Source organism: Sarcophilus harrisii, chromosome 2 (genome assembly GCF_902635505.1).
Source record: "Sarcophilus harrisii chromosome 2, mSarHar1.11, whole genome shotgun sequence".
Classification (NCBI taxonomy): Eukaryota; Metazoa; Chordata; class Mammalia; order Dasyuromorphia; family Dasyuridae; genus Sarcophilus; species Sarcophilus harrisii.
Window position 1 is genome coordinate 270939298 of NC_045427.1, and position 26769 is coordinate 270966066.

Consider the following 26769-nt stretch of genomic DNA (forward strand, 5'->3'; position numbering starts at 1 on the left):
TAAATTATTTTTAGCATATTATTTTTCCAAATACTTTTGTTAAATAATAAATTCTTCCCAAGTTTTTATTTCTTATGTATGTATTAGACACCAAGTTTGGATATATATTTCATTCTTCTGGGTTCCCTGTTCTGTTTTATTGATCTAATTTTCTGTTTTGTGCCCAATCCCACATGATTTTGGTCATACCTGCTTTGGACATACAAATTCACCTTTGGCAGCTTTGTTTTCTATTTTCCAAATTAACCTTTGATATGTGGGGTTTTTTTTCCCCATATAAATTTTGATAAGATGTATATACTTCTACAAAGAAGTATATTTTGACTTGTACTATATCGGATTTCAGGAAAAATTTATTAAGCTCCCTTTGCTAAGGACTGGGGAAGCCCCAAAACAACAACAGCCTCTGCTCTCAAAGAGTAAATGTGTGTCATAATGAGTAAAACAAAATTCAAATAACTAGGTGTAGTAGCTATATACAGAGTAAATGAAGATAATTCTAACACAAACACATTTCTAGACTCTTGAAATCCTTGCTACTTCATTAATGAAGCATTTTTCCTGATTTTCCCAACTAGAAATAATCTCTCCCCAGAACTCTCCTATCATTTTATTTTACCACTTCTGTGCATCTCTTCTTCTAATTTGTTTTATTTCTATCTGTGTCCTTATTTTCTCTTCTCATTTTTAATCTCCTTGAACCATAAAGATTTATTTAGTTGTATACTGAGTGCCCAGCACAATATCTTAGTAAATACTTAACTGTTTGTCAAGTTGATTTGAAACCCAGGTTATCCCCATAATTAAAAGCCTCCTTAACTCAAGTCTCCTTTGGGAAGCCTATAGTAATCTTTGCTTTATTTAACTCCTATTATACTTATTATCTATAACAGCATAATTAAGCTGTCATAATCTCTAATTTTATACTGTTATGTTCTCTAATTGCTTCACATATGGCTTAACAGTGGTATGAAACTATTTAGCTAAAAAGGAAAACCAGCTGCTTTTCTGACTCCTGTGGCTAGATACACATTCTTAGCTCTTCCCTTCAAGAAAAAATCCTGTGCTTGAAAAAAATCACTGTTCTTTTTAGATTCTGGGACTGAGAAGATGAGGCTATTTATTTAACTTTCTTCTGAAGAGACCAAAGGCAAAGAGTTGCCTGAGATCCCTACATACTGAAAAAGCTTTCTCCTCTTCCCACCATACTTTTGATTCATTTGTGCTCAGTGGAATATCTGATCCAGTCTCTGCTTAGGGGGAATTTAATAACCAATCAGTAAGAACTTCTTCAGTTTGTTTACCTTTCTTTGAGTCTTCAGTGCTTAGCATGGTGCCCAAAGGCTTAATTGTTGGTTTTGATTGATACTGCCCAAAGAATTCCTGCCAGTACAAGTTTTTCTTTCTTTCTCTGGGTAGCTAAATTTAGTCTTCTTTTTAGCTGCCTTTGAGCAAATTAAATTCACAGTCTTTACCTGTAGGTAGAAAGACATACAAATTAAACTTTAGAAAAGCAGAAACAAGCTTTAGTTTGGAAACCTACTCCTTAGAAGAAGAGGTAGAAGAGGAATGTTACCTTTGTTGCTCTTGGCTAATAGGACACCTATATTTTTTCTCTCCACATACCTCTTTTTCCAACACCTCAGCCAGTCTGGCACCAAATGATAGTGGTAATAAGAGCAACAGCAACTAGAGTGCTTCAAGTTTCTTATCCTCTCCCCTAACCTTCCTTCCTTATGGAATTTAAAATATGGCTTACATTTTTCTCTTCTTCCCATCTCCTGTCCACATACTAGGGAACTTAAATATACATATATTGACTCTCTCTCAACATCCTAACTACTCAACCTACTCACTTCCCATGAGCTACTATTCCACTCCATTCAAACCATAATCACACACAGAGAGATCTTGATCTTTCTGCCACTGACAAATATACTATCTCTCTCAAAAATTCTAAAATCTCCTTATCTAACCATAAATTAGTGGCTTTTTATTTCTCCCTCTGCTTTCCCTTAAAACATCTACTTTTTGTCTGCATTGTATCCTTAACCCCTCAATTCTCTCTCAGGCAATCTCCCCTGTGCTAACCATCCTCTCCTTTTATCCCCATCTTGCTCTGTTCATTAACCAATTCAGTTCTACACTGTCAGAACTTTAATTTCTATCCCCTTTATATAGCCAGTTAACACCTAGCCAAGCCCCAATTTTGAATAATTCCCATTATCTCCAACTTCAATCTTATACACATGTTGCTGAACAAAGATGAAGAAAACCTCCAAGCATTCTGAGTTCACTTTAAAGTTATCTGCAATGAGTGCCTCTACTATAGCTATTCCCATTCTCTTAACTCCTTACATATGGCTTCTTGACCTTATTATTCCATCAAAACTGCTTTTTTCCAAGGTTACTGATAATTTCTTAGTTGCCAAATACAATTTGTACCATAGCACACACAATATAAACAATTATTATTTCCACATTGGTAATAAACTTGAATAAAGTTGACTTTTTCATTGATGTAATAGAAAATATTCCATAAGTTATACCCCTTTAAGAAAATTGATAGCACTAAAATTCTCCTATTCAAACCAATGGAAGATGTTTCTGATTTAGTTTGAGTAATTAAGAGAGTTACAGCTAGGTGCCACAAACACTTGTATCAATTCCCGATTATTCTTACATCATATATTATTTACATATAACTATGTAAACATCATCAGGCATATGACAAGCCCACGTATTAATTTATCTAATTGTTTGGGATATGGAATAACTACACATTCGTATTGAAAATAGCAAGATTTTAAATTCTTGTATTCCTTTGTCTTCTATTGACCACTTGCTCAGATTGTAGAAATTAGCATAAAGACTCAACACATATATGGCAGGATAAAGCACCTTTAGTTCTGTTTGACTTCAAGTAAGAATCAAAATTGACAACCAACTATGCAGTAACAATTCCACTTCATAGCCAGATTTCAGGAATAGCCAGGTGGGAAACATTTCTGTTCATAAGGAACATGATGGGGAAACTGATCCTCAAGGCTCCCACTTTAGTGTAGGCCAAAGACATCTCAGCTTTTTCCCCAGATACAAATCTCTATCTGATGAGAGTTACATTGCCTCTGAGTAGCTTGTGGCATTTCCCTCAATTGGTAGATTACCAACTTAGTGATCCATCAGACAACTACACCTGAATTCAAAACTCAAAACATTATCAGTTGTATTAGAGGTTTTACCTCAAATGGCAAGTTTCCTCAATCCCAGTTTAGGGTTGCAAATAGTTATTTGTCCTCTCACAGAGTTGCAATCAGCAATAAAATTAACCAAGACAAAAAAATATATAAGAAATTTCACTTAACATTCTTCATTGGTTTTCTTTTCTTCTCAAGTTTAAATTTGTTCTATTGTAAAGAGCAATCATTAGAAAGCATTTCAATATTATACATAAATTTTTAAATCCTCAGCAAGCCAAGTTCATTATTTAGTAACTCCACAAGCAAACTAGCTTATTTTCCAGGGCTGATGACCTTGTGCACACAAATGGTTTCCAGGAACCTGTCAAGTTTATGAAAAGAGGGGAATCAAAAGAGGGGAATCAACAGAGAAGCATTGAGCCTTCATCCTATTTACCCTTAGAACCACTGTATGCTGTAGGCTATGTTCTTTGACATACCTCCCTTTCCCCCGTCTCCATCTCCATCCCCAAGCAAGATAGAATAGACTAACCTTGCTAAACACCTTCAAACCTCAAGGCAGACTGCTCTGAATAAGCAGAACCATTCCAGATAAGGCTTTCACCTCATCCCCTCCTTTCCTCAGACAATACTCTTTTACAGGAAGCCCTTATTCATAACCCCTCTTGCTTATAGTGTCTTTCCTTTCAATTTTCTATTTATCTTGTATATAACTTTGTATATATGTATTTGCATGTCATCTTCCCTGTTAAGACTGTGTCATCTTCCCTGTTAAGACTGTAAGTTCCTTAAGAGCAAAAACTGGCTTTTGCCTTTTGTTGTATCCTCACTGTTTAACACAGTTACCTGTACATAGTGGGCACTTAATAAATAAATGTTTGTTGATTGATAATTATTTTAACTGACAGGCATCACTGGTCATGAGGTTCTGTCATCACAGTGGAAGCCACTTAAGCACAAAGCTGTAGTTTCACTTTCTCACAAACTACATACAGTTGGTTTCTTTCTATAATTTAGCCACATTTCCTTTCTGTGATATATTGCCCATAGAAGGAATCATTTGCCCTTTCCTTCTTCCTTAAGTAGAGCAAAGTTTGAGATTTTAATCATAGTCCCACTGCCATCTAAGGATCAAGTAAATAAACTTCAATTATATGTGTGTTACCTCTTTTTAAAACTAGATTGTAAGTACCTATGCCAAGCACATAGATAACAAGTCTTACAAAAACAATCTAAGAATAAAAATGTCATGTTGATTTAAAATGAATTACTAAGTGGCATATATTTGATGAATTTTATTTTCATAAAGATTTATTAGTTCATAGAATCAGTTTTAGAGCTGAAAGTCAAGTCAGAAAGCATTTATTAAGCACCTACTGTGTACCAAAACTTTATCTTAGCAGCTCATTTTACAAATAAGAAACTGAGGCCCACAGTGATTAAATGATTGTCCAGGATCATGCAGGTAGTAACAGAAACAGGATTTTACTCCTGGTTTTCTAACTCTGAAATCAGTGATCTTTCCATTATATCAAATTTTCAACTAATATATTAAATGCAGATAAAACATCACTCAAGGAGATAAGTAATGGCATTTAATACTATCAATTCCGATTTATCCAAAGAGGTGATTTAATTCTTTTCTTAAGAAGTTCACAACTTTTAGATCCTGTTTTAACCAAAGACTAGATAAATCATATTTTTAAAACACCAAGTATAATATGAAAAATTAAATTCTGTACTAGAAACATTGTTAAAAATACTTTTAGAAGTTCATATCATTAATCTTTACAATTAAAATCCTTTAGTATCTTAATTTGCAATAAGTATTGCTGCATCCTTATTGGTTGGATCAGAGAGTTAGAGATAAAAGGGACTGTATTGGTGTGGCTTTTTAGGCATACTAGAAACATGTGAAATTTGAAGTAGGAAAATGTATTTTATCTTACAGGAAGCATTTCAGTTCTCCCTACTATTCTGTACCTTATAATTGGGGTCCTCCGAGAAACTGCTGTGAGGTTACCTGGAGGACAGTTATCTTATACTGTTGGAGCTGCTCTACAAGCCTTGAAAGGAATATTGGCATCTCCCTTGGCTCGAGCAGAGAAGAGTCACACTGCTTGGACTGACCTTCTTCGAAGTGCTTTGACAACAATCCTAGACTGCTGGGATCCAGGTAATTAAGGCTTTGTCATTAAACAAAACTTTTGCCCAGTTTTCTTTTTAAGATAATCTGTTACATAATTCACTATGACTCTTAAATTTACTAAAATTATAACAGATTCTGAAATTTTTCATTTGATATAATTGTCTATATTCCTTGGATATGTATTCCATAGGATAGGCACATGTAGATAGGGAGCTAAGGACATAATTATCCACATCTTACTTTAATCCTTAACCTTTACAGGAACTAAATGTCATTCAGTCTTGTGTTGAGGAGCAGCTGAGTAGGTTTAATAAAAATAGAAGCACTATCCAGCATGACTGATTAATCACCATCCATCAGGGTTCAGTTTACTTTTTTCTTTGGTGGTTTTCATTTGCAGCTGTTGAAGCATTTTTTTTAAAACTCTTAAGTATATTAGAAAATTGTCCCTGCCTCTAGTGCATTACCATATAAAATTTAGAGTCCACTTCATCCCATTATCATCTTATATAGCATTTATTGAAGCTAGCTAGCTCCCTCCTACTGAAGTCAGGTTGCATTATTGTTCTATTCTCCTACCTACATATCCCATTCTGCATTCTTAAGTTAATAGAATGGCATTAGATATAATAGCTTTCCAGCCAAAAAATAAATTTTGCTTTGCTTTAAAAATGAAAGTTCCTGATGGATATAACTTATTGACTTTATTGACTTGATGTTTGAGTTTTGGTTCTAGATTATTCAGCTAAACTGGTTACTTTTCTTTTCAAGTATTGATACTTATGAAGACTATGTTACTTAGTCTACTCTAGTTATATGGTATTTTGTTTTCTTTTAAATAGTTAAATTACTTAAAGCCCTGCTTTAAAAAATAATAATTTTTCTAACCATTCAAAAGTATTTTAAAATCTTAAATCCGGTACTAAAATTCATTTCTCTTATTTTTATTTAAATAAAAATGTTATTAATAGCATTTAAAAGAGGATGACTCCATGATTATACAGTAACTGCACAATCATATTTTTAAATTCATTCATATTATTTTTAGTGAAGATTTCAAATGGGAAAAGAATGTATGAGTAGGAATAAAAGCACATGAGTAATATCTTTAGCAGCTACATTAAAAAAACTATTCATTAATTGTACTAAATGACACTAAGCTGAATGCTAAGTTTTATAAATATAGGTCAGAGAAAGTTCCTGTCCCAGAAAATCTTCTAGGTTTTTTAAAAATCATTTTTATTGAAAGTCAGTGGGTAGGTAGAAAAAAAAAAGCTAGAATCATTTAAGGAAGACTGACTGACTGACAGTAAGTTTTTGATTTTCATAGATTGATGGAGGCGAAAACCACAAAGTGGGTTTTACTCCTGCTTTCACATCAGGTTCTCCAAAAACAGTAAAACAGGCAACTTCTTTGACTAGAATCAATCTTTATCATCTATGAATTCACCCAACAAAGGATTGCTCCTAACACGGTATTTACTCAGTCATGTGTCTTTTTGTCCCTGATAATAGCCTAATAGTAGCATAATTAGTTACATTTGAGTCTCATTTTTACATGGGGCATGTTGCTCTTTTGTGCAATATATCCGGTACTTTTTTTATCAGCTATCCAGAAAAATTGTGACAGGGGGCATAGTCAGATTAATATATATTTCAAATTTCTTTTATGTCTTGTATTTTTCTCTTAAATTTAATTGCATTTTCCTTTGATATTTTTATTATATCCAAGTATAGATAAGAGAACTATTATCTTTCTCCAATTTCTAACAGCTTCAGATAAATAAATTGCTTTTATGGCCCTACCTAAACATTATTTAAAGTGTCAAAAAATAGTGTTTTTACATTTTTGTTCTTTATTCTAGAAATATGGGCCAAAAAAAAAAAAATGTTAGAATGGGCCTATTCATTTGTCTTTTAAAAAATCAGACTGTTGCAACATGCTGCAGAACTTTAAAATGTCATTTTAAAGTAACTTACATACTATAAAAAAGGTCTACTATTGTTGCCATTGTCATTGCTGACTCAATAAAGGCACTAGTGCCTTAAAGAGATTTTGCAGCCATCCCAGAAGTAGGAGAAGGGAGTTTTAGAAAAGGGATAGTAGGATAAAAAAAGATTCTGACAGAGTTTCATCTCCTTAAGAGTGAAAAAACATATAGACTAATTCACTAGGATATAGTCGTAGTCATATAATTAAGAGTTATAAGCTAACTAAAAAATCATTCAGTTCAACCTGTATCCAAAGTATAAATCCTCTCTACAGTGTTCCTAATATAAGATTATTTGTACTCTTTTTTTCTTTTCTTTTCTTTTTTTTTTTGGAAGACTTCCAGAGATGGAAATTCCCTAGTTTCTCTCTCTCTTTCTCTCTATCTTTCGGACAAACCTAATTCATATGAAGGAGTTGGGGTTTTTTTGTTGTTGTTGTTGTTATTTTGATTTTTGGTGTTTTTTATTTGTTTGAGTGATTGTTTTTACTGTATATTGGACCAAAATTACCTTATATCTCCATGAATGGGTCCTAGTTCTGCCCTCTGGGAACAATCACAATGAGATTACAGGACTATCATATTGGAAGAGTAAATATTGAAGACAGCCTATTATGGTCTCTCTAAAGTGTACTCTTGTCTCAATTCTGGACATATTCCTACCTATTAATTTCCCTATCTATATGTGACATAAAATGGAATATAGTACTCCAGATGTAGTTTGGCCAAAGCAGAATACAGTAAGACTATCACCTTTTTTTAATCATCAAAAATCTGCTCTTTCTTCCTACTATCCCCACCTCCTCATTGAGGAAAAAAAGAAAAACAAAATCCCTGTTATAAATTTTCTATAATTAAACAAAACAAATGTCTTCATCTGTCCATGCCCCCCCCCCCCAAAAAGGTATGTCTTATTCTGTATTATTTAATCCTTCATTTCAAACAGAAGACGGGTAGCATTTTTCTTCATTAGTCCTCTGAAACCCTTATTAGTCATTATCCTGATAAAAGTTCCTACTTCCTTTAAAGTTGTATGTTTTGACCAAATTGGTGTCATTTTATAAATTGTTTCTCTGGTTCATACAGGTCTTCCTAAGTTTCCCTGAAACCATCTCCATCATTTCTTCCAGCAGAATATTATTCCATTAATTTAATATCCATAATGTAGATCATTGTCCCCAGTATTTAGGCACCCCCTTCAGTTTTCAATTCTTTACCATTTCAAAAGGAACAATGAGCATTTTAGTATATCCTTATTTTGATTTTGTTATGCTTCCTTAATTCTACTCTCACTTTAATTTTCCCTTCTTCTCTCCTTCCTATTTCCCTACTGAGTAAAATATATTTCTGTACTCAACTGTGTGTGTCCATATGTGTTTGTGTGTTCTTCCCTCCTTTGACTAGTTCAGATAAGAATCAGATTTGGTATCAGCCATGTCCCCCCAACCATTTCCTCCTTAGATTATATTTGTACACCCTAATTACATAACATAAACCATTCCTTGTTCTCCTAACTTGCTTATGCTACTACCCTTCATGTCTAATTCATATACCCATTTTGACCTTATATTAGTATATAATGTAAGATGTTGATCTATACCTAGTTTCTGCCATACTAATTAATCCAATTATTTTTAAATTATCTCTCTTTCATCCATTTTCCCAATCAGTTGTTTTTACTATGAAATACTTTGTTTTATTTTTTTATTTTTTCAATCTTTTGACTTTGTTTTCTTCTTTTTGTTGAAAAAGTCTTTAGCTTCTCTTTGGTCCATTTTGATTTTCAGAAAGTTTATTGCTTTGATCAGATTTGGCACTTTTTGTGCCAAGCTATTCCTTTTCCATTTTTTCCTTCATAGCTCGCCTTTCTTTTTCAGTTGTTTTCCCTCTCTAATTATGGCTTTGTTATTTCTTTAAAAAAAAAAAAATTTTTTTAAACTTTTTTTAACTTTTCATCTCTTCTAAGATTTCTAGTTGAATATGTGCCCAAGGTACTTGTAGATATTTTGAAGTCATTTTCTTCTTCTAGGTTTTGTGTCTTAAGTGTCTTAGCAGTCACTTTAATAGCTTTTTACATTGGGATTCTTTTTTTGTTTGTTCATCCTTCCAGTCTGCTTCCTGACTTAAGTCTTGCTATGTGGATTGGTCCTACCATAGCTTTCTAGGGATATTGAGTATTGTGTTATTCTCGTAATCTTTAGTACTCCTAGACTAGTCTGATACAAGGCAGAGTCTGATTGTTGCCCTTGTAATCTGGGCAAAAGCTCCTGAACCTGAGTTTGAGCCTGAGCAACAGTACTCTCTGCTTACTGTATTTGGAATTTCAATAGACCATTGTTAGACTAAGCTTTTCAACCATCTGAAAATCTCTCCTGACAGAAAAACAGACTTTGCTTTGATCTGAGATTCCTGTCTTCATTATTCCTCTTCAGACTTTAAGCTAGAAGCTGGAACTGAGACTCTGTTTTGTTTTCCAGGGGTTCAAGCCATACAGTTGCTGCTTGTGACTTAACCCACTCCTTGTTTAGTATATGGAGACTGTTCCTTTCCCTAGAATACCATTTCAAAGCACAGATTCATTTCTCAGTCCTTTCTGGCTCTGAATCCAAAACTTGGATAATGTGCAAAAAGAGTGCCAGTTGGTACTTATTCCTGTACCCTACACACTTTTGTGCTAAAACTAGGATCTCAGGACCTGCTGGTCAACCTATCCCTGTACCTAATAAGATTTTCATCTTTGGTGTCCACAAACTTCTTGGTCTCACTCTGTCAAACTTGGGGCCTGAGAAATGACTCAGTGTTTTTTGTCTTGAATTTTCCAATGATGATTTTAATCTGGTGCATTTTTTAGATCTGCTTAGTGGATGGAGGACAAGGGGTTGTTGGTTTTTACTCTCTTGGTGAAGTAGACCTCTGTGAGGCCTCTTTTCTTAGACAATAGTTCTGAGATGGCTTTTCAAGAGTCCATTAATAAAATGGCACCTGAAGTGAGGAGAAGAGCCTCACATCCAAAGAACACTTCAGTCTCTGAAAAAACAGAAAGTTTTCCTTAAAACCCTTTAGCTTTCTATCTTACAGAAAGACTTTACACTTCTACACCTACTTGTTACACCTACTTGTCTACACCTACTTGTTAATTACAGTCATAACAGAAGCTCAAACAATATGTGGCTTCTACAGATCACTGGAGCAGATTCTTTATCCTTCCATACCTCTTAGAGTTGCACTCCTCTGTTCTTTGTGTCTTCATCTAACTTCCTGCTGACAGTTGCCTTTTGCAGCATCTGTAACCTGAAAAGCTTAGTAGTTTCAGCTGTTGACCATGAGAAATCTTTTGTCTTTAACTCCTGGTCTGTCATCTCTCAAGTATAAATAATCTAAATTAGAAAATGCCAAACCCCTAATTGCCCCAAATGAACCAAAAGGCTTAATTAGCAGGTAGCTTTCTAGGCTTCTCCTTCGTTTGAGAAGGCCAGACTTGATGACCCCTGAGGTCTTTTCTAGATCCCTAAGTTGATATGTCAACCCTACCAGGAAAATTCCAAGTTCCTCTTTTGTTGCCCATTCACTAAAGATATAATAAAAGCAGTTTAAAATTAACTTATTTTCATCACTTTAAGAGGTGATTTATGTATTTTCTGAAGGAAATAATAAACCACAGATCACTGAGATTAGGACAGTCTTAGAAAAGTTACCTTAAACTGTCTGCTTCAGTTTACTTATCTGCATTTTGGGAATAATAGCACATACTTCAAAAGAATGTGAAGATAAAATGACATAATATTTATAAAGAACTTTGCAACCTTCAGTTGCTATAGAAATGTTAGTAATTATCAAAATAGCATCTTTTTATTCATAACATTTCATTTTTACTTTGAATATGCTTTTATATCATATTACATTATATCACATTACTATACATATTACATATCATTATACTATATACATTAAAGTATGACAAATTGAAGTGCAAAAAGTTCTACTTTTGCTTCTATTGTAAACTAACACCTTAGGAAAGAGCCCCAAATGATTTATGTATTTTTTTTTGGCTATTAAGATATGTCATTGTATGTCTCAATTTTCGATTTTAAGGATTGTTGTTCACTTGTTTCAGTTGTGTTGGACTGTTGACCCTATTTGGGATTTGGGGGAGGAGTTTTTGTTTGGAGTTTTTGGCAAAGATACTAAAGTGGTTTGCCATTTCTTTCTCTAGCTCATTTTACAGATGAGGAAACTAAGGCAAACAGGGGGCTTAATGACTTGCCCAGGGCCAAACAATTAAATGTCTGAAGCCACATTTGAACTCACAAAAATAAGTTTTCCATTCTGTCCATTGCTATCTAGCTGCCTGAATTTTACCTTTTAATTCCATGCATCCAGCAAAAAATTTAGTCTCAACAATTTATAGTTATCTACAATAAAATACATATTTCAGTAAGGTTGGTTTCCTGACTTTTTCCCCACTTGGGAATTAAATTGAACGTAGCAGTACATTTTTTTTTTTTACATTGTACTCATTATTACTTGTAATAACAATTTTGATATGTATTGTTTATTTCCTTTTTTAAATTTGATGTTTTATTTTTTCTCCAATTACATGTAAAAAGAATTTTAACATTTAACATTAAAATTTTTGAGTTCCTTTTCAACAATAAGGTGATTCAGGCCAATCCCAATGGACTTGTGATAGATAAAGAGAGCCATCTCCATCCAGAAAGAAGACTGTGGGAACTGAATGTGAATCACAACATAGTATTTGCAGCTTTTTTATTGTTCCTTGCTTGCTTTTTTTCTTTTTTTCTAATTTTTTTTCCTTTTTGGTCTGATTTTTCTTGTGCAACATGATAAATGTAGAAATATGTGTAGAAGAATTGCACACGTTTAACATATATTGGATTGCTTGCTGTCAGGGAGGGAAGGGAAGGAGAAAAACTTGGAACACAGGCTTTTGCAATAGTAAATGTTGAAAAATATCTTTGCATGTATTTTGAATATTAAAAGCTATTATTAAAAGTTAAAAAAATTTTAAACATATGAAAAACAAAAAAATTATTTTTGAGTTCCAGATTCTTTTCCTCCTCTCCCCTCCCCTTGAGAAGGAAAGCAATTTGATAAAAAAATCATATAATTATGCAAAACATATTTCCACATTACTCATGTTGCACAAGAAAACACAGACCAAAAACCCCAAAGAAAAAATTTTAAAGTATGCTTCAATCTACACTCAGATTTCATCAGTTATTTCTCTAGAGATAGAATTTTTCATCATAAGTCTTTCAAAACTGTTTTGGATCATTGTATTGCTGAGAATAGCAAAGTCATTCACAGCTAATCATCACACAGTATTGCAGTACTTTTCAAGAAAACTATTAAAACTGAATAACTTAGAAGGCGCATCTTAATCTGCAACATGGCAAGTATTTTTGATTGTCAGTCTGTCTCTTTCTCTCTCTCTCTCTCTCTCTCTCTCACACACACACACACACACACACACATATATTGCCTCATGTCTTTCCAGTATGTGTGCAGTATGCACAGGCAAAGGGCATGTGAATTCTCAGGTTCTGGCCCTGCCCTTTAATGGCCACTGATGGTTCTTTGGATGGTTTTTTTCACTGGTAAAATAGACTTTATATCATGGATGTATCTTAAAACGTGAATGTTGGGGCATCTAAGTGGTGCAGTGAATAGAGCACTAGCCCTGAAGTTAGGACCCGAGTTCAAATCTGGCCTCAGACACTCGAACACTTCCTAACTGTGTGATCCTGGGCAAGCCACTTAACCCCAATTGCCTCAGCAGGGGGAGGGAAGGGGGAGACACTTGAATGTCACTGGTTCATTTTGAAGCACCAGATAAGGAAGAAGGGTGAAGGAAGGAGACAGGAGTGGGGGGAGTGTGAGGTTAGGAAAAAGAAGATTCAATCCCAATTCAACCACTTTCTGCCCATGACCTTAGACAAGTCACTGAACTTGAGAGCTTTGGTTTCCTAATCTATAAAAGATGAAGAGTTTGAACAAGGTGGTTTTTTGTGGCCCCTTCTAGCCCTCAGACTAGAATTCGGTGTTCAGAGCTTGTCTCTAATGGATCATTTCTCTTTGGTAGATGGAACACAGCAAGAGTTTGATGAAATCAGCCTGCTTACTGCCATAACAGTATTTATCTTGTCTTCAAGTCCAGAAGTGACCACCATCCAGTGCCTGCAAGAACGTTGTATACAGAAGTTTAAAGCTACTCTTGAGTTAAAAGACCCAGTAGTAAGTTTACTTGATGGATTAATCACAGTTAATAGTGTTAAGCTCTCATAATTCTCTTTTCCAGTCTGCTACCTTTCAACCTCCCTCCTCTAAGGACCAGATTTTTCTTTTCTTTTTTTTTTTTTTTTTAACTTAATAGCCTTTTATTTACAAGATATATGCATGGGTAACTTTACAGTATTAATAATTGCCAAACCTCTTGTTCCAATTTTTCACCTCTTACCCCCCACCCCCTCCCCCAGATGGCAGGATGACCAGTAGATGTTAAGTACATTAAAATATAAATTAGATACACAATAAGTATACATGACCAAAACGTTATTTTGCTGTACAAAAAGAATCAGACTCTGAAATATTGTACAATTAGCTTGTGAAGGAAATCAAAAATGCATGTGTGCATAAATATAGGGATTGGGAATTCAATGTAATGGTTTTTTAGTCATCTCCCAGAGTTCTTTTTCTGGGCATAGCTGGTTCAGTTCATTACTGCTCCATTGGAAATGATTTGGTTGATCTCGTTGCTGAGGATGGCCAGGTCCATCAGAACTGGTCATCATATAGTATTATTGTTGAAGTATATAATGATCTCCTGGTCCTGCTCATTTCACTCAGCATCAGTTCGTGTAAGTCTCTCCAGGCCTTTCTGAAATCATCCTGTTAGGACCAGATTTTTCACTGATTTACATATTCCTTCTGACGGTACATATCGCATCCACCTCTGCCTGCTCATACTACCCTCCCTCTCATCCATGTTGTCCCTCAGGAGTGCTTTCTCTCCTCTATGCCTCCTTCCCCTAACAATTCCACAACTACTCAGAGACTTTCCAACCTTGATTGTTGACACATTTCAGGAACCCATGATCATCTTCAGGTCCGAGCACCACTTACATTTATGAAAGCTGCTTCATGATGCAATAAAAAGACTGACTAGAGTCAGAAAACCTTGGTTCAAATCCCACCTACACAGAAACTAAGCATTGACCCACACTTAACACCGTACACCAAGATAAGGTCAAAATGGGTTCATGATCTAGGCATAAAGAATGAGATCATAAATAAATTGGAAGAGCATAGGATAGTTTACCTCTCAGACCTGTGGAAGAGGAAGGAATTTATGACCAAAGAAGAACTAGAGATCACTATTGACTACAAAATTGAAAATTTTGACTATATCAAATTGAAAAGTTTTTGTACAAACAAAACTAATGCAGGCAAGATTAGAAGGGAAAGAATAAACTGGGAAAACATTTTTACAGTCAAAGGTTCTGATAAAGGACTCATTTCCAAAATATATAGAGAACTGACTCTAATTTATAAGAAATCAAGCCACTCTCCAATTGATAAATGGTCAAAGGATATGAACAGACAATTTTCAGATGATGAAATTAAAACTATTACTACTCATATGAAAGAGTGTTCCAAATCACTATTGATCAGAGAAATGCAAATTAAGACAACTCTGAGATACCACTATACACCTGTCAGATTGGCCCAGAATGACAGGGAAAGATAATGCAGAATGTTGAGGGGATAAAACAGGACACTGATACATTGTTGGTGGAATTGTGAATACATCCAGCCATTCTGGAGAGCAATTTGAAACTATGCCCAAAAGTTATCAAACTGTGCATACCTTTGATCCAGCAGTGTCTCTACTGGGCTTATACCCCAAAGATACTAAAAAGGAAAGGACCTGTCTGTGCTAAAATGTTTGTGGCAGCCCTGTTTGTAGTGGCTAGAAGCTGGAAAATGAATGGATGCCCATCAATTGAGAATGGTTGAGTAAATTGTGGTATATGAATGTTATGGAATATTATTGTTCTGTAAGAAATGACCAACAGGACGAATACAGAGAGGATTGGCGAGACTTATATGAACTGATGCTGAGTGAAATGAGCAGAACCAGGAAATCATTATATACCTCAACAGCGATACTGTATGAGGATGTATTCTGATGGAAGTGGATTTCTTCAACAAAGACAAGATCTAACTGAGTTTCAATTGATCAAGGATGGACAGAAGCAGCTACACCCAAAGAAAGAACACTAGGAAGTGAATGTAAACTGCTTGCATTTTTGTTCTTCTTCCCGGGTTATTTATACCTTCTAAATCCAATTCTCCTTGAGCAACAAGAAAACTGTTCGGTTCTGCACACATATATTATATCCAAGATCCACTGCAATCTATTTAACATTTATAGGACTGCTTGCCATCTTTGGGGAGAGGGCGGAGGGAGGGAGGGGAAAAATCGGAACAGAAGTGAGTACAAGGGATAATGTTGTAAAAAACTACCCTGGCATAGGTTCTGTCAATAAAAAGTTATTTAAAAAAATTTTTTTAAAAATCAATAAAAAAAAAAAAAATCCCACCTCCACCAGCGACAAGTCTCAGCCTTCTTGGGTCCCAATTTCTTCATCCATAAAATAAAAGGACGGCCTCATGGGTCCCTTCTGCTCTCGAGCTATGATCATGTGACTCTGGGACTTTTTATTTATTGATTTTTGAGTAATAAGACCAATTAATTTCATCTAATAATTAGAAAGTCTTAGGGCTCAGCTTTTGAAAAGTATATTGTTTACCTCTTTTTTAAATATGAACACTACACAACTTGAAATAAATTTGTTTCAAGATGATTACAAATGATCATTTGTGACTTTCATTCAGACTTCACAGATAACCCAAGAAAGAATCAAGCTCACCTGTGAAATTGATTTCACAAATCTCATACAGAAGTCACTATTGTTACAGATTTACTAAGCTTAAATTCCTTCTAATCATATGGAATTAATAAATTCTATTTCTAAAACAAAGGAACCATAGAGCCAGTACTGACCCTAGAGACAGGAGGACCTGAGTTCAGATTTGGCCTTAGGAACCTATTAGCTATATGCCAGTTGCCTCCAAAAAAAAAAAAGTTTTAAGAATCAGTTCTAATTCTTAAGAAGAAATGTAAATTACACATCCCACCCTTAAGGTAGAGCTATTCAGTTACATACTCAAAAAAAAAAAAAAAAGTTTGTTTTTGTAACCCATGTCCTCCTTTTTATAATGAAACAGCTTTATGGTACTACTTTCAAGTAGCTTGGCACAGCCAGGCAACTACAGTCCTTAAATCATAAGAGATCTGTGTTTTATAAAAATATGTAATGTGTTTTCTAACCACATTTCTTGATAACATCTTCAAATCATAACTATTCTTAAATTTTAATATAGTTTATTTTTTGTTACATTTTAAATGCTAAGCTGTCTCCCTCCTTCTCTCCTTACCCGACACTAGAGAAAGACCATCATTGACATGTGTGTATATATAAATGTAAAACTATATTATGCATGCTTATCAGTTCTTTCTATGTAGGTAGATAGCATCCTTCAGAATTCCTTTGTAGTTGATTTTATTATTCATATTACTCAGAAGAGCTTAGTTATTTACAGTTACTTTCAAACAATATTACTGTTACTATATATAACATTCTCTTAGTTCTGCTCATTTCATTCATTATTATTGCATGCAAGTCTTTCCATGTTTTTCTAAAATGAACATGCTCATTGTTTCTTACAGCACAGTATTATTCTATCACAATCATATAAATAACTTGCATTCCCTAATTGATGGGTATCCCCTCAATTACCAGTTCTTTGCCAACACAAAGGGAGCTGCTATAAATATTTTCAAACATATCAGTTCTTTTCCTTTTTCCCTGATCACCTTGGGAAACAGATTAATTCCATCTTGTTCAATATGTACTAGAGCTTGGACTTTGACTATTATAAATACATTGGAAAAAAAGATTTCAAAAATCAACATTGATTTTCTAGGTTCTTGCACATTATATTTTCATAGTGACTTTTTTTAAACTACTACTCACAGTTTTCTTCTGTTGTTTTTAATACTTGTTTTCCTTTCATATTGTAATTGTCCATATGTTTTGTCCATTTAGGTACAAATAAAGTGCTATCAGCTACTGCTTTCCATTTTCCAGTATCCAAACCCAGCAGTATCCTACCCTTATATTCATTCATTAGCATCATCTATTGTGAGAAAACTGCAAGAGACAGATAAAGTAAAACCAGAAGATGCTGCTGAGCTTCAGGTGATTCAAGAAGGTATTAAGGTCTTAGAAGCCCTAGTAGGGATTGCGGAAGAACAGCACCGTGAGTATCCCCAACAGCCCCTACTTCTATGTTTTGCAGATTAACTGTTGTAAAAAGTTCGTTGGAATAAATAATTATAATCTTTATTTTGATGTATTTTAAAACAGAATAGAAAACAGAAAGTCACTTGTGTTATATTGTATCACTTCCTCCTGATTGGAAAATTGGAAAAATCAGTGACATAAGAAAAGAGATGCAAAAGGAAATGTGCATTTTCTCCATGGAGAGAAATATATAAAAAGAGAACAGGACAAAAGGCAGAACTGTTAGATGGAGTCAGAAATTGTATTTATGAAACAAGGGAAAAAACCAGCATGGCACATGGGAAAGATCCTGGATTTCAGTAGTGATGATGATGATGATGATGATGATGATAACTAATATATAGAACTTTGAAATTTGTAAAGCATTTTATATAAATTCTACCCAGAGCATGGTTTCCAACACCAGCTCAATCATAGTGACTATTGGCAAGCTGGCAAGCCACTTAGCCTCTGGACCTTAGTTTCCTCATCTGTAAAATGGTGGTGTTGGAGTTAGTTATTAATTGCTATCTTCCATGATTTCCAATATTTCCATGATTCTTTGAGCCTGGAAAGCCAGTGGGGGGAAAAAAAAAAGAGTATCAAGAAATAAGAGTTACTGATATATTTAACATGTATTGGTCATCCTGCCATCTAGGGAAAGGGGTGGGGGTAGGGAGGAGGAGGGGAAAAATTGGAACAAAAGGTTTGGCAATTGTCAATGCTGTAAAATTACCCATGCATATATAACTTGTAAATAAAAAGCTATTAAAATTAAAAAAAAAAAGAAAAAGAAAAGAACAAAAGAAGAGTTAGATTTTGCCTATGTTAAAAAATGAGTCAGAAAAAAGCATTAGTTTATATTTAGGAAATTACTGGTGATTGAGAAACTCTTCTGAGGGTATGGATAGAGAACCTACATTGATGGGGAAAGAAGAATAAGCAAGTGGTGAGAAAGTAGAAGCAGCAATGATAGCTCTTTCTGGATATTTGGCAGTAAAAGAGAAGGAAAATTAGATAGCTGAAGGCTAGAAGTTGGTTGAGTCATTATAAAGTTAAATATTAGGAATGTCATCCTGGCATCTACTGAAGTTTTGGAGATTAGCTGAGGACAGAGTAAGCAGTGATCTTGGTATAAAAAAGTCCTTAAGGAAAGTGAAAAAATGTTCTTGGAATTTAGATAGTATCATCAGACCTTGTGGGCTTCTAAAGAGGAAAGTGATCATGATAGTAATAAGTGATTGTGAGTCAGAAGAGAGAGAAACAGGTGAAGTCTAGAATTGGCAGTGGGAAGGAAATATGATGCCATACTTGGTCTCTGGTAGTAGAAGGGATGGCAGAAGGAACAAACTCTCTTGAAGAGGTTTCCAAGGGAAGGAATGGGATCAGGAAAACTGAACAATTATGGGAAAAGACAGAGGGACTTAAAGAGGCTTGCTTACCATAGAAATAATTATATCTTAGGAATAGAATTTAGAACTATTTTATTTTTCTCCCTTTAGGAATAAAAATGTATCTCCCCAAAGAAAATTAATTTTATATATCATGTCATTATAAACATACATATTGTTCACTGAATGTAGGATTCCTGTTTTGTGTTCACATTTTACAGGTGCTCACTTGGTGGCCGACATTCTCCCTATTCTTATTTCCTTTCTTTTGGATGAAAACACTCTGGGCTCAGCACCCACCACAATGAGAAATTTACATGACTTTGCTTTGCAGAATCTGATGCAGATTGGTCCCCAGTATTCATCAACTTTTAAAAATATTATGGCTTCTTCTCCCACAATGAAAGCCCGTCTTGAGGCAGCTATAAAAGGCAATCAGGAAAATATCAAAATCAAGACAACCCCAAAACATATCACAAAACCTGGAAAAAATTCAAGTATTCAGTTGAAGACCAATTTTTTTTGATGTCATCTTGAATTGCAAGCATCCTAATCGTAGAGAGTTGGTGCCTTTTCATTTCTATTTGAGGATTAGAGTAAGGTTTTAGGCACAAATACCTTTGGAATTCTGATTTTTTCTTTAAAAAATTTGATGGACATTTTTGTTTTACATGACATTAACCTTTCTATTCAAGATAAACTTTAAAAAATGAAAGATGGATCATGAATTTTAATTGATAAGAATGCACAGAAGCCCTGTCAGAATCATTTTTAGGAATTTCAAGAAATCATGAATTTAAATTTATTCAGAATCTATGACTATTTTTTTTAGAAAATGAAATGTATTTCTTCTGACAATCCAAGCACATGTGATATATTTAATGCCATAATAGATATAGATTTAACTGTAGTTCAAATATCTACAGTTTACAATTAATCACGAATACTAATCTTAAGTCCTGCCCCATTAAGTAAATAAATTAAATGTTATTGGATTCCTTGAACAAGATAAATTATTGTAAAGCTACTTAAACCTGATAATGAAGGTAATATTGATAGCTTTAATTAAATTATAATAAGGTCTAAAATTATCCAATCTATTTAAATACACAAGTTCATTGTGGCTCTGCAGCAGTGTGACTCAAAGCTTGGTGTCTAAAAAAGTGACGTCTTTTTTCAGAATGGTTTTGGTTTTGTTTTATATTAATCAGTTCAAATTATCAGGTATGTCATTTAAATGAGTTTGTTTACTCTAATTCTAATTATTTGCCTTATTTTAGCATGTTGCATATATTCATATTAATAAGTTTGACATGCGTGTAAATTCATATCCATCTATGGGGATCAACAATGGATTTACAAAACTATCACATTTAATAATGACTTTCACATCTTAAAAAGAGTATACATAAATTTTTAATAAGGAACATATTTTATTATAGGAAGACATTAAGAGCAGATTGGCTATTCTTAAGTATTTTCTAACTATTGGTGGTCCTCACTTTTCCCCTTCCATGCCAGTATTATGCATAAACCAAGCACTGTGTCAAAATAAGCACAGCATTTCTTTGCTAACAATTAAAAACTGAAGTGATAGAGGTACCTTCAGAATTGGGAAAACACACTGGGGCTCAGAATGTGAAGTACTGTATTTTTATTATTTTAAGTTTTGTATATATTTACTATTGTAAATTGTACAGAATTAAACATTTGATCAAAATTCTAACTGAAACCAATTTTTCTAATTCACATAAATAAAGCTAATTTTTTTTCATCATAGATGTATTTTAAGTCATTTTACCCACAAGAGAAAATTTTCAGTGACTCATTTGTTTCATTGGATCAAATAACCTCAATATTTGTTGTTTCTATTTAGATCAGTTCAAAGTGCTTCAAAGTTCATAAGTGACTTCATACTTAGTTACATAAAAGAGATTTTTTTTTTTTTTTTTAAATAGAAGGGTTAAGTTTGCACATTCATTCCTTCTAATGAATAGATGAATCCTGTTAGATTGTTTGGAAGTAAACTATACATTATCTTTTATTTTATGGCTTGCTTCATTAGGCTGATGTATCGTTCTTTTCGTGCAACATTTGATAGTTTAGTGTTATTTAGATGAAAGGCATAATGTATATCGGGATTGGTAAGGGATCATCTCTGAAATATAAATAATTTTATCTTGGAAAGCATGTCTTCGGCATCTTTCCCAGAAATTACTTAAATAAAAATTTAAGTGAACTAGATGAGCATTAACTTATTCCTCTGGAGTAGTATTTTATTCCTCTGGAGTATTTGAATATACTTGGCCTTAAAAATGAACTTCAGATTTGCCTAACACCAAAAAAAAAAAAAAAAAAAAAGTTAAAAGCTTTTCTTAAATAATCTTTTAAGAGAAGATGCTAGCTGAAAGTAGTAGATGATCAGACCACAGATATTGGTATTAAAAATATTTGTAAAAATTGCTACAGATACATCCTTTTCTGATAAAAATAATTAATATTTACATTTTAAATACTTAAGATATTCTTTACATCTAATAAATTTGTGATAATTTGGGTTTCATTAATTAGCTTACTTATATTTTCCAAGTTAAATATGCTGATTAGCAGCTTGGAAAGATTTTGTTTAACTCAATGATGGAAATATTTATGTTTTCGGTACTCATGTTCACAAGTCATGTAAATGACAGAAAATATGATGAGCAATTTTTGCCTTTTTATATTGTTCCTAAAAGGAAAGAAATAGCTATAAACTAACTCAGCCTTTTGTTTTACTTTTAAGGTGCTATCTTTTTAAACATTTCTCCTCCCCAACTCACCATGAAAAAAAAAGAAGACATTCTCTTTTAGTGTTCTCCATGATCAAATCTTTGACAACCTAGTTTGTATTGAAAGAATATTATATATAAAGATGTACTTTATTTTGCAGAGTCAAATGTAAAATTAATTTTGGTTAAGTGAACCATGTCTTTTGCCTTGATTGAGATATATATATATATATATATATATATATATATATATATATATATATATAATATTTTAATGAAATTATAACTGATAAATGGCTACCAATAACATAAAAATATTGATGTCCTTCAGATTGACAAAACTTTTCCATACTCAAGAAGTTAACACATACATGCACACAAATGAAGACACAAGTACAATGCAAAATTAAGGAGCCTAGCAATATATTATTTGCCTCACATGTTGGTTCTTTAAAACAAGATTTTTAAAAAGCAGCAATTTGACCAAGTTTTTCATCATCCTCAAAAAGCAAACAATAGAGTTAATTCTTTTACATTTTTTGCACTTTTCCTCTAATTAAAGTTTAACCTCTGGGGAAAAAAAAAGCAGCCTGTATATGTAGTTGTAGAAATTCTTCTGTGTTTTGGTAAGTATCCTGTAAGTCGTATGTATTACTGCATTAAATCTTTTTAGTTTCATGATTCAACTCTAATGGTTGGTCTCAGAGCCTGAAAAAGTCGATGTTCGTTCCCCAAAATTGTTTGCTAGATATTCCAAAAACAACATAGTAGCAGAGTATCCTCAAAACAGTGGTTATCAAAAGAAGAATGCCTTAATTCATTCTCCTCTATGACTTGCAAAACCATGGGACTTAGAACTGGAAGGAATCTCAAAAACCACCTTGTCCAATCTCTTCATTATAAAAATCAGTTAATCAAGCCCCAAACCTTACCTTCCTGTAAAGAATTAGCTAATATGCCATCTCCTCCATGAAAACCTTCATTATAGAATCATTTAATAAATGTTTGTTGAAACTCTGTAAGTTCCTTAAAGTGAATGTGTAAGTGAATCTTGCTTAAGACAAAAATTCATAAAAATACTTATTGGGTGCTTTTGTCCAAAGCACTATGCAAAGTATAGTACTTAACTTTTTCTTCATCTTTAAAATGAGGTTGTTGAGCCTTATATCAATTTCCCTTCAATCTCTTGCTCCTGTGATCTGTGGTTCCTATGTGAGGGAAGCTTACCATCTAACAAGGAAAAGAAAGATATGTTCACAATATTAATTGGGTGTTCTGTACTACTCAACTGAACACTAGAATCAGTGACCCTCTCCTAGGTGTACTTACCAAGAAAGAGTAATACAGTATAAATTAAGTAATGATACTCAATGGATAAGCAATATATGAAAATCATTTCTTTGTAGTCATGTCTTGTATATTGTAGGAGACTATAAAGACCACCTACCTACTGAATATATTTCAGAAGAATATTCTGTATTGAAAATATATTTTTTTAATTGTGCATATTAAAGGGGATCCATGAGAACCAACTACTTTCACTGGCCACCAAGCCACAGTGGGAAGCCAAAAACTTTTAGTATATTCTGCACCAGCCTGCCAGTGCAAAAATAAAGACCAACAACAGCTGTCATCACTGAGAGGATATAGTTTTCCCTTCTCCAGCCACCCTTATTGCCCTACTGCCAAATTGCCAGCAGGCAAAAGATAATCACTGACATCTATATGCTGATCTCTGATCCTTACCTCCGTTGGAGATTTCCCAGAAGTTCTTGTTAAAAGGACAAACCATTATTCCCTAGCATCTTTTGGGTCTTGCTATCTACCTCGCTATTTTTCTGATCTAAGTACTATCAGTTCTTTCCATCTACCATGACTGCCTCAATTTTCCCTTTGAATAATGTGTTTAGCATAGTGCTTGTTAAGTAGTCAGAAGACTGGAAAGGTAGGAAGGGGCCAGTTTATAAAAGGCTTTGAAAGACAAATATTTTGTGATCCTAGAAGTGCTGCTGGAGCTTAATGAAGAGGATGAGATCAGATCTTGGTTTTAACAGTTCAGTTTGAGAGGCTGAGTGGAAGATGAACTCTAGATGGGGAGATCCTGAGGCCTGAGGCAGGCAGACCATCCAGCAGATAAGGTGATAAGATGTTTGTACCAGAGTGGAGGGGAGAAAAGGGAACAACATACAATGCATTAAAAGGTAAAGGTAGAAATGACAAGTTTGAAATGTAGTAGAAACAAAAATAGAAATGACAGATATGGGGGAGGAAGTAAATTAATAATTAGAACCTGTATTTTTTTCAATAGATGTTCTTCACTGTTGAAATGCTTTCAAGTCTAGGTTAAAATATCCTGTTATGTCAATATGAAAATGAGAAGTGGTCAGTTACTTCCCCTTTGTTTAGTCGGTAGATCCCCAATGTGCGTTTTATCATTTCTGTTATCCTCTGTCTTAGTTGTATTTCATTTAGTGTTACTGTGAAAAGAAATTCATACCTCCTTGTCCAGACATTGCATATCTCCCCGGCTGTGCTCGATAAGATTGGAGTGTACTACCTTTCCTTGCCTACAAGATTTTTTAGAATATTTTATTTTTTCCAGATTCTGCTCAAAAGCAACCTTCTTTATGAGTTTTTTCCACTTCTCTCACCTCCCGCCCAGTGCTACTATCTTCCTCCCAAAATTAGCATGTATCTTTTTTGTACCCATATTCATTTTCTTCCCTAGGTAGAGTCTGAATTTCTCAAGGACAGTGACTTTCTATCTTTTTTTAATATCCCCAGCACCTAGTATAGTGCCTGACACGTATTCTCAGTGGTATGCTGGTAAATATTTGACGACAAGGTCTCTGAAAAAAATAATTGTGCAGAATACACTTTTAAGAGCAACTGGGTGGTGAAATGGACAGAATGCTGGCCCTGGAATCAGGAAGACTCGTCTTTCTGAGTTCAAATCTATCCTCAGACACTAGCTATTTGATGCTGGGCAAACCACTTACTCCTATTTGCCTCAGTTTCTTCATCTGCAAAATGAACTGGAGAAGGGAATGGCAAACTGCTTCAATATCTTTGCCAAGAAAACCCCAAATGAGGTTACAAAAAGTTAGACATGATTCAACAACATTTTAAATTTAATTTGCATTGTTAATACTTTCTTAAATCTAGATAATCAACAAAACAATATATCAAGCCTTGACTTACAGCATTTGCAGATCCACATGAGCTCAGAATAAGCAAGTTCTAGGACTACCACCACTATCCCATCCGACCACTACCCCTTAATAAATGCTTACTGCTTCATGATTTAGGGAGAAAGGTACTATGTTGTTTACATTACTACATTACAAGACTTTAGTGTTTTTATATCCCATAATATCAACAAGAAGGAATTTAAAGAAATCAATATAATCTCCCTCTGGGCAACTACACATAATGGATAGTTTTAATATCTATCATAACGCCATAATTTTAGAGCTAGAAGACTATTTGTTCAGTTTTCAGTCCTGGTGCAATCCTTTGTGATTTTCTTAGCAAAGATACTGCAGTTTCCCATTTCCTTCTCCAGCTAATTTTACAGATGAATAAACTGAGGCAAATAGGAGTAAGTGACTTGCCCATGATCATACAGCTAGTAAGTGTCTGAGGCTGATTTGGAACTTAGAAAGATGAATCTTCTTGATTTCTGGCCCAGCACTCTATCCACTATGTCACCTAGCTGCCCTGGAAGGCACGGTAAACTTCATCAAATTCAAACCCTTCTTTTTACAGATGAAGAGACTAAATCTACAATTTCCATGAATCACACAGCTAATAAGCCTCTCAGGCCAGCAGAATTAGGTAGTTAGGTGACTAGCGCAGTGGGCCTAGAATCAGAAAAAGCTTAAGTTCAAATCCCAAGCTTAAAAATTGATTAGCTGTGTGACTCTAGGCAAGGCACTTTACCTCTCAATCTCAGTTTTCTCATCTCTAAAATGAGTTATAATAGCACCTGCCTCAGAGTGTCATGATAAGTTAGGTGAGGCAGTGGATAGAGCACTGGACCTGAAATTAGGAAGGGAAAACCCAAGTTTAAATTTGGCCTCAGATACTTGTCTCTATGTGACCCTGGATAAGTCACTTAATCCTGTTTACCTCAGTTCTTCATCTGCCAAATGAGATTCATAAAAGCACCTATGTCATAATGTTTGAGGCTTAAATGAGTTAATTTCTTTAATGCACTTAGCATGGTACCTGCAATGTAGTAGGGGCTTTCAAAACGCTTGTTCCCCTCATTCCCCTTTTTGACTCCAACATTCTACCTACACTAAGATTTTTTTAAATAGCTTTTTATTTTTAAAATACATGCAAAGATAGTTTTCCACATTCACCCTTGCAAAACCTTGTGTTCCTATTTCAAAGTCTGATTCTTTTTGTACAACAAAATAACTGTTTGGACATGTATACTAATATTGTATTTAATTTATACTTTAACATATTTAACATGTATTGGTCAACCTGCCATCTGCGGGAGTGGGTGGGGGGAAGGAGGGGAGAAATTGGAACAAAAGGTTTTGCAGTTGTCACTACTGTAAAAACCTTGTGTTCCAAATTTTTCTCCCTTCTCCCCCTCCCCTAGACAGCAAATAATCTAAAATAGGTTAAATGTGTAATTATTCTACACATATTGTACATATACAAAATGAATTTTGACAATTATGCCGCACAAGAAAAATCAGATCAAAAAGGAAAAAAGAATGCAAGCAAACAACAAAAAAAGTGAAAATACTATGTTGTGATTCACATTCAGTCCCCATAGTCCTCTTTCTGGATGCAAATGGCTCTCTCTCCAACTAAGATTTGT

At 34.1% G+C, this 26769-nt stretch overlaps 1 protein-coding gene across 6 annotated transcripts in view; it reads left to right on the forward strand.

Annotated features, from left to right (window-relative positions):
* Window positions 1–20940, forward strand: part of HEATR5A (HEAT repeat containing 5A) — a 156661-nt gene extending 135721 nt beyond the window's left edge. For 5 of the 6 annotated variants that reach the window (XM_031952256.1, XM_023501135.2, XM_031952257.1 and 2 more), the window contains 4 exons: window positions 5152–5376; window positions 13444–13595; window positions 17534–17747; window positions 19383–20940. In XM_031952256.1, coding sequence (XP_031808116.1) covers window positions 5152–5376; window positions 13444–13595; window positions 17534–17747; window positions 19383–19687 — 896 coding nt within the window. In that variant the 3' untranslated portion in view covers window positions 19688–20940. Of the gene's footprint in view, window positions 1–5151; window positions 5377–6679; window positions 6825–13443; window positions 13596–17533; window positions 17748–19382 lie in introns of those variants that run through there. The other variant, XR_004231970.1, reaches the window with a different exon arrangement.
* The last annotated feature ends 5829 nt before the right edge of the window (window positions 20941–26769 follow it).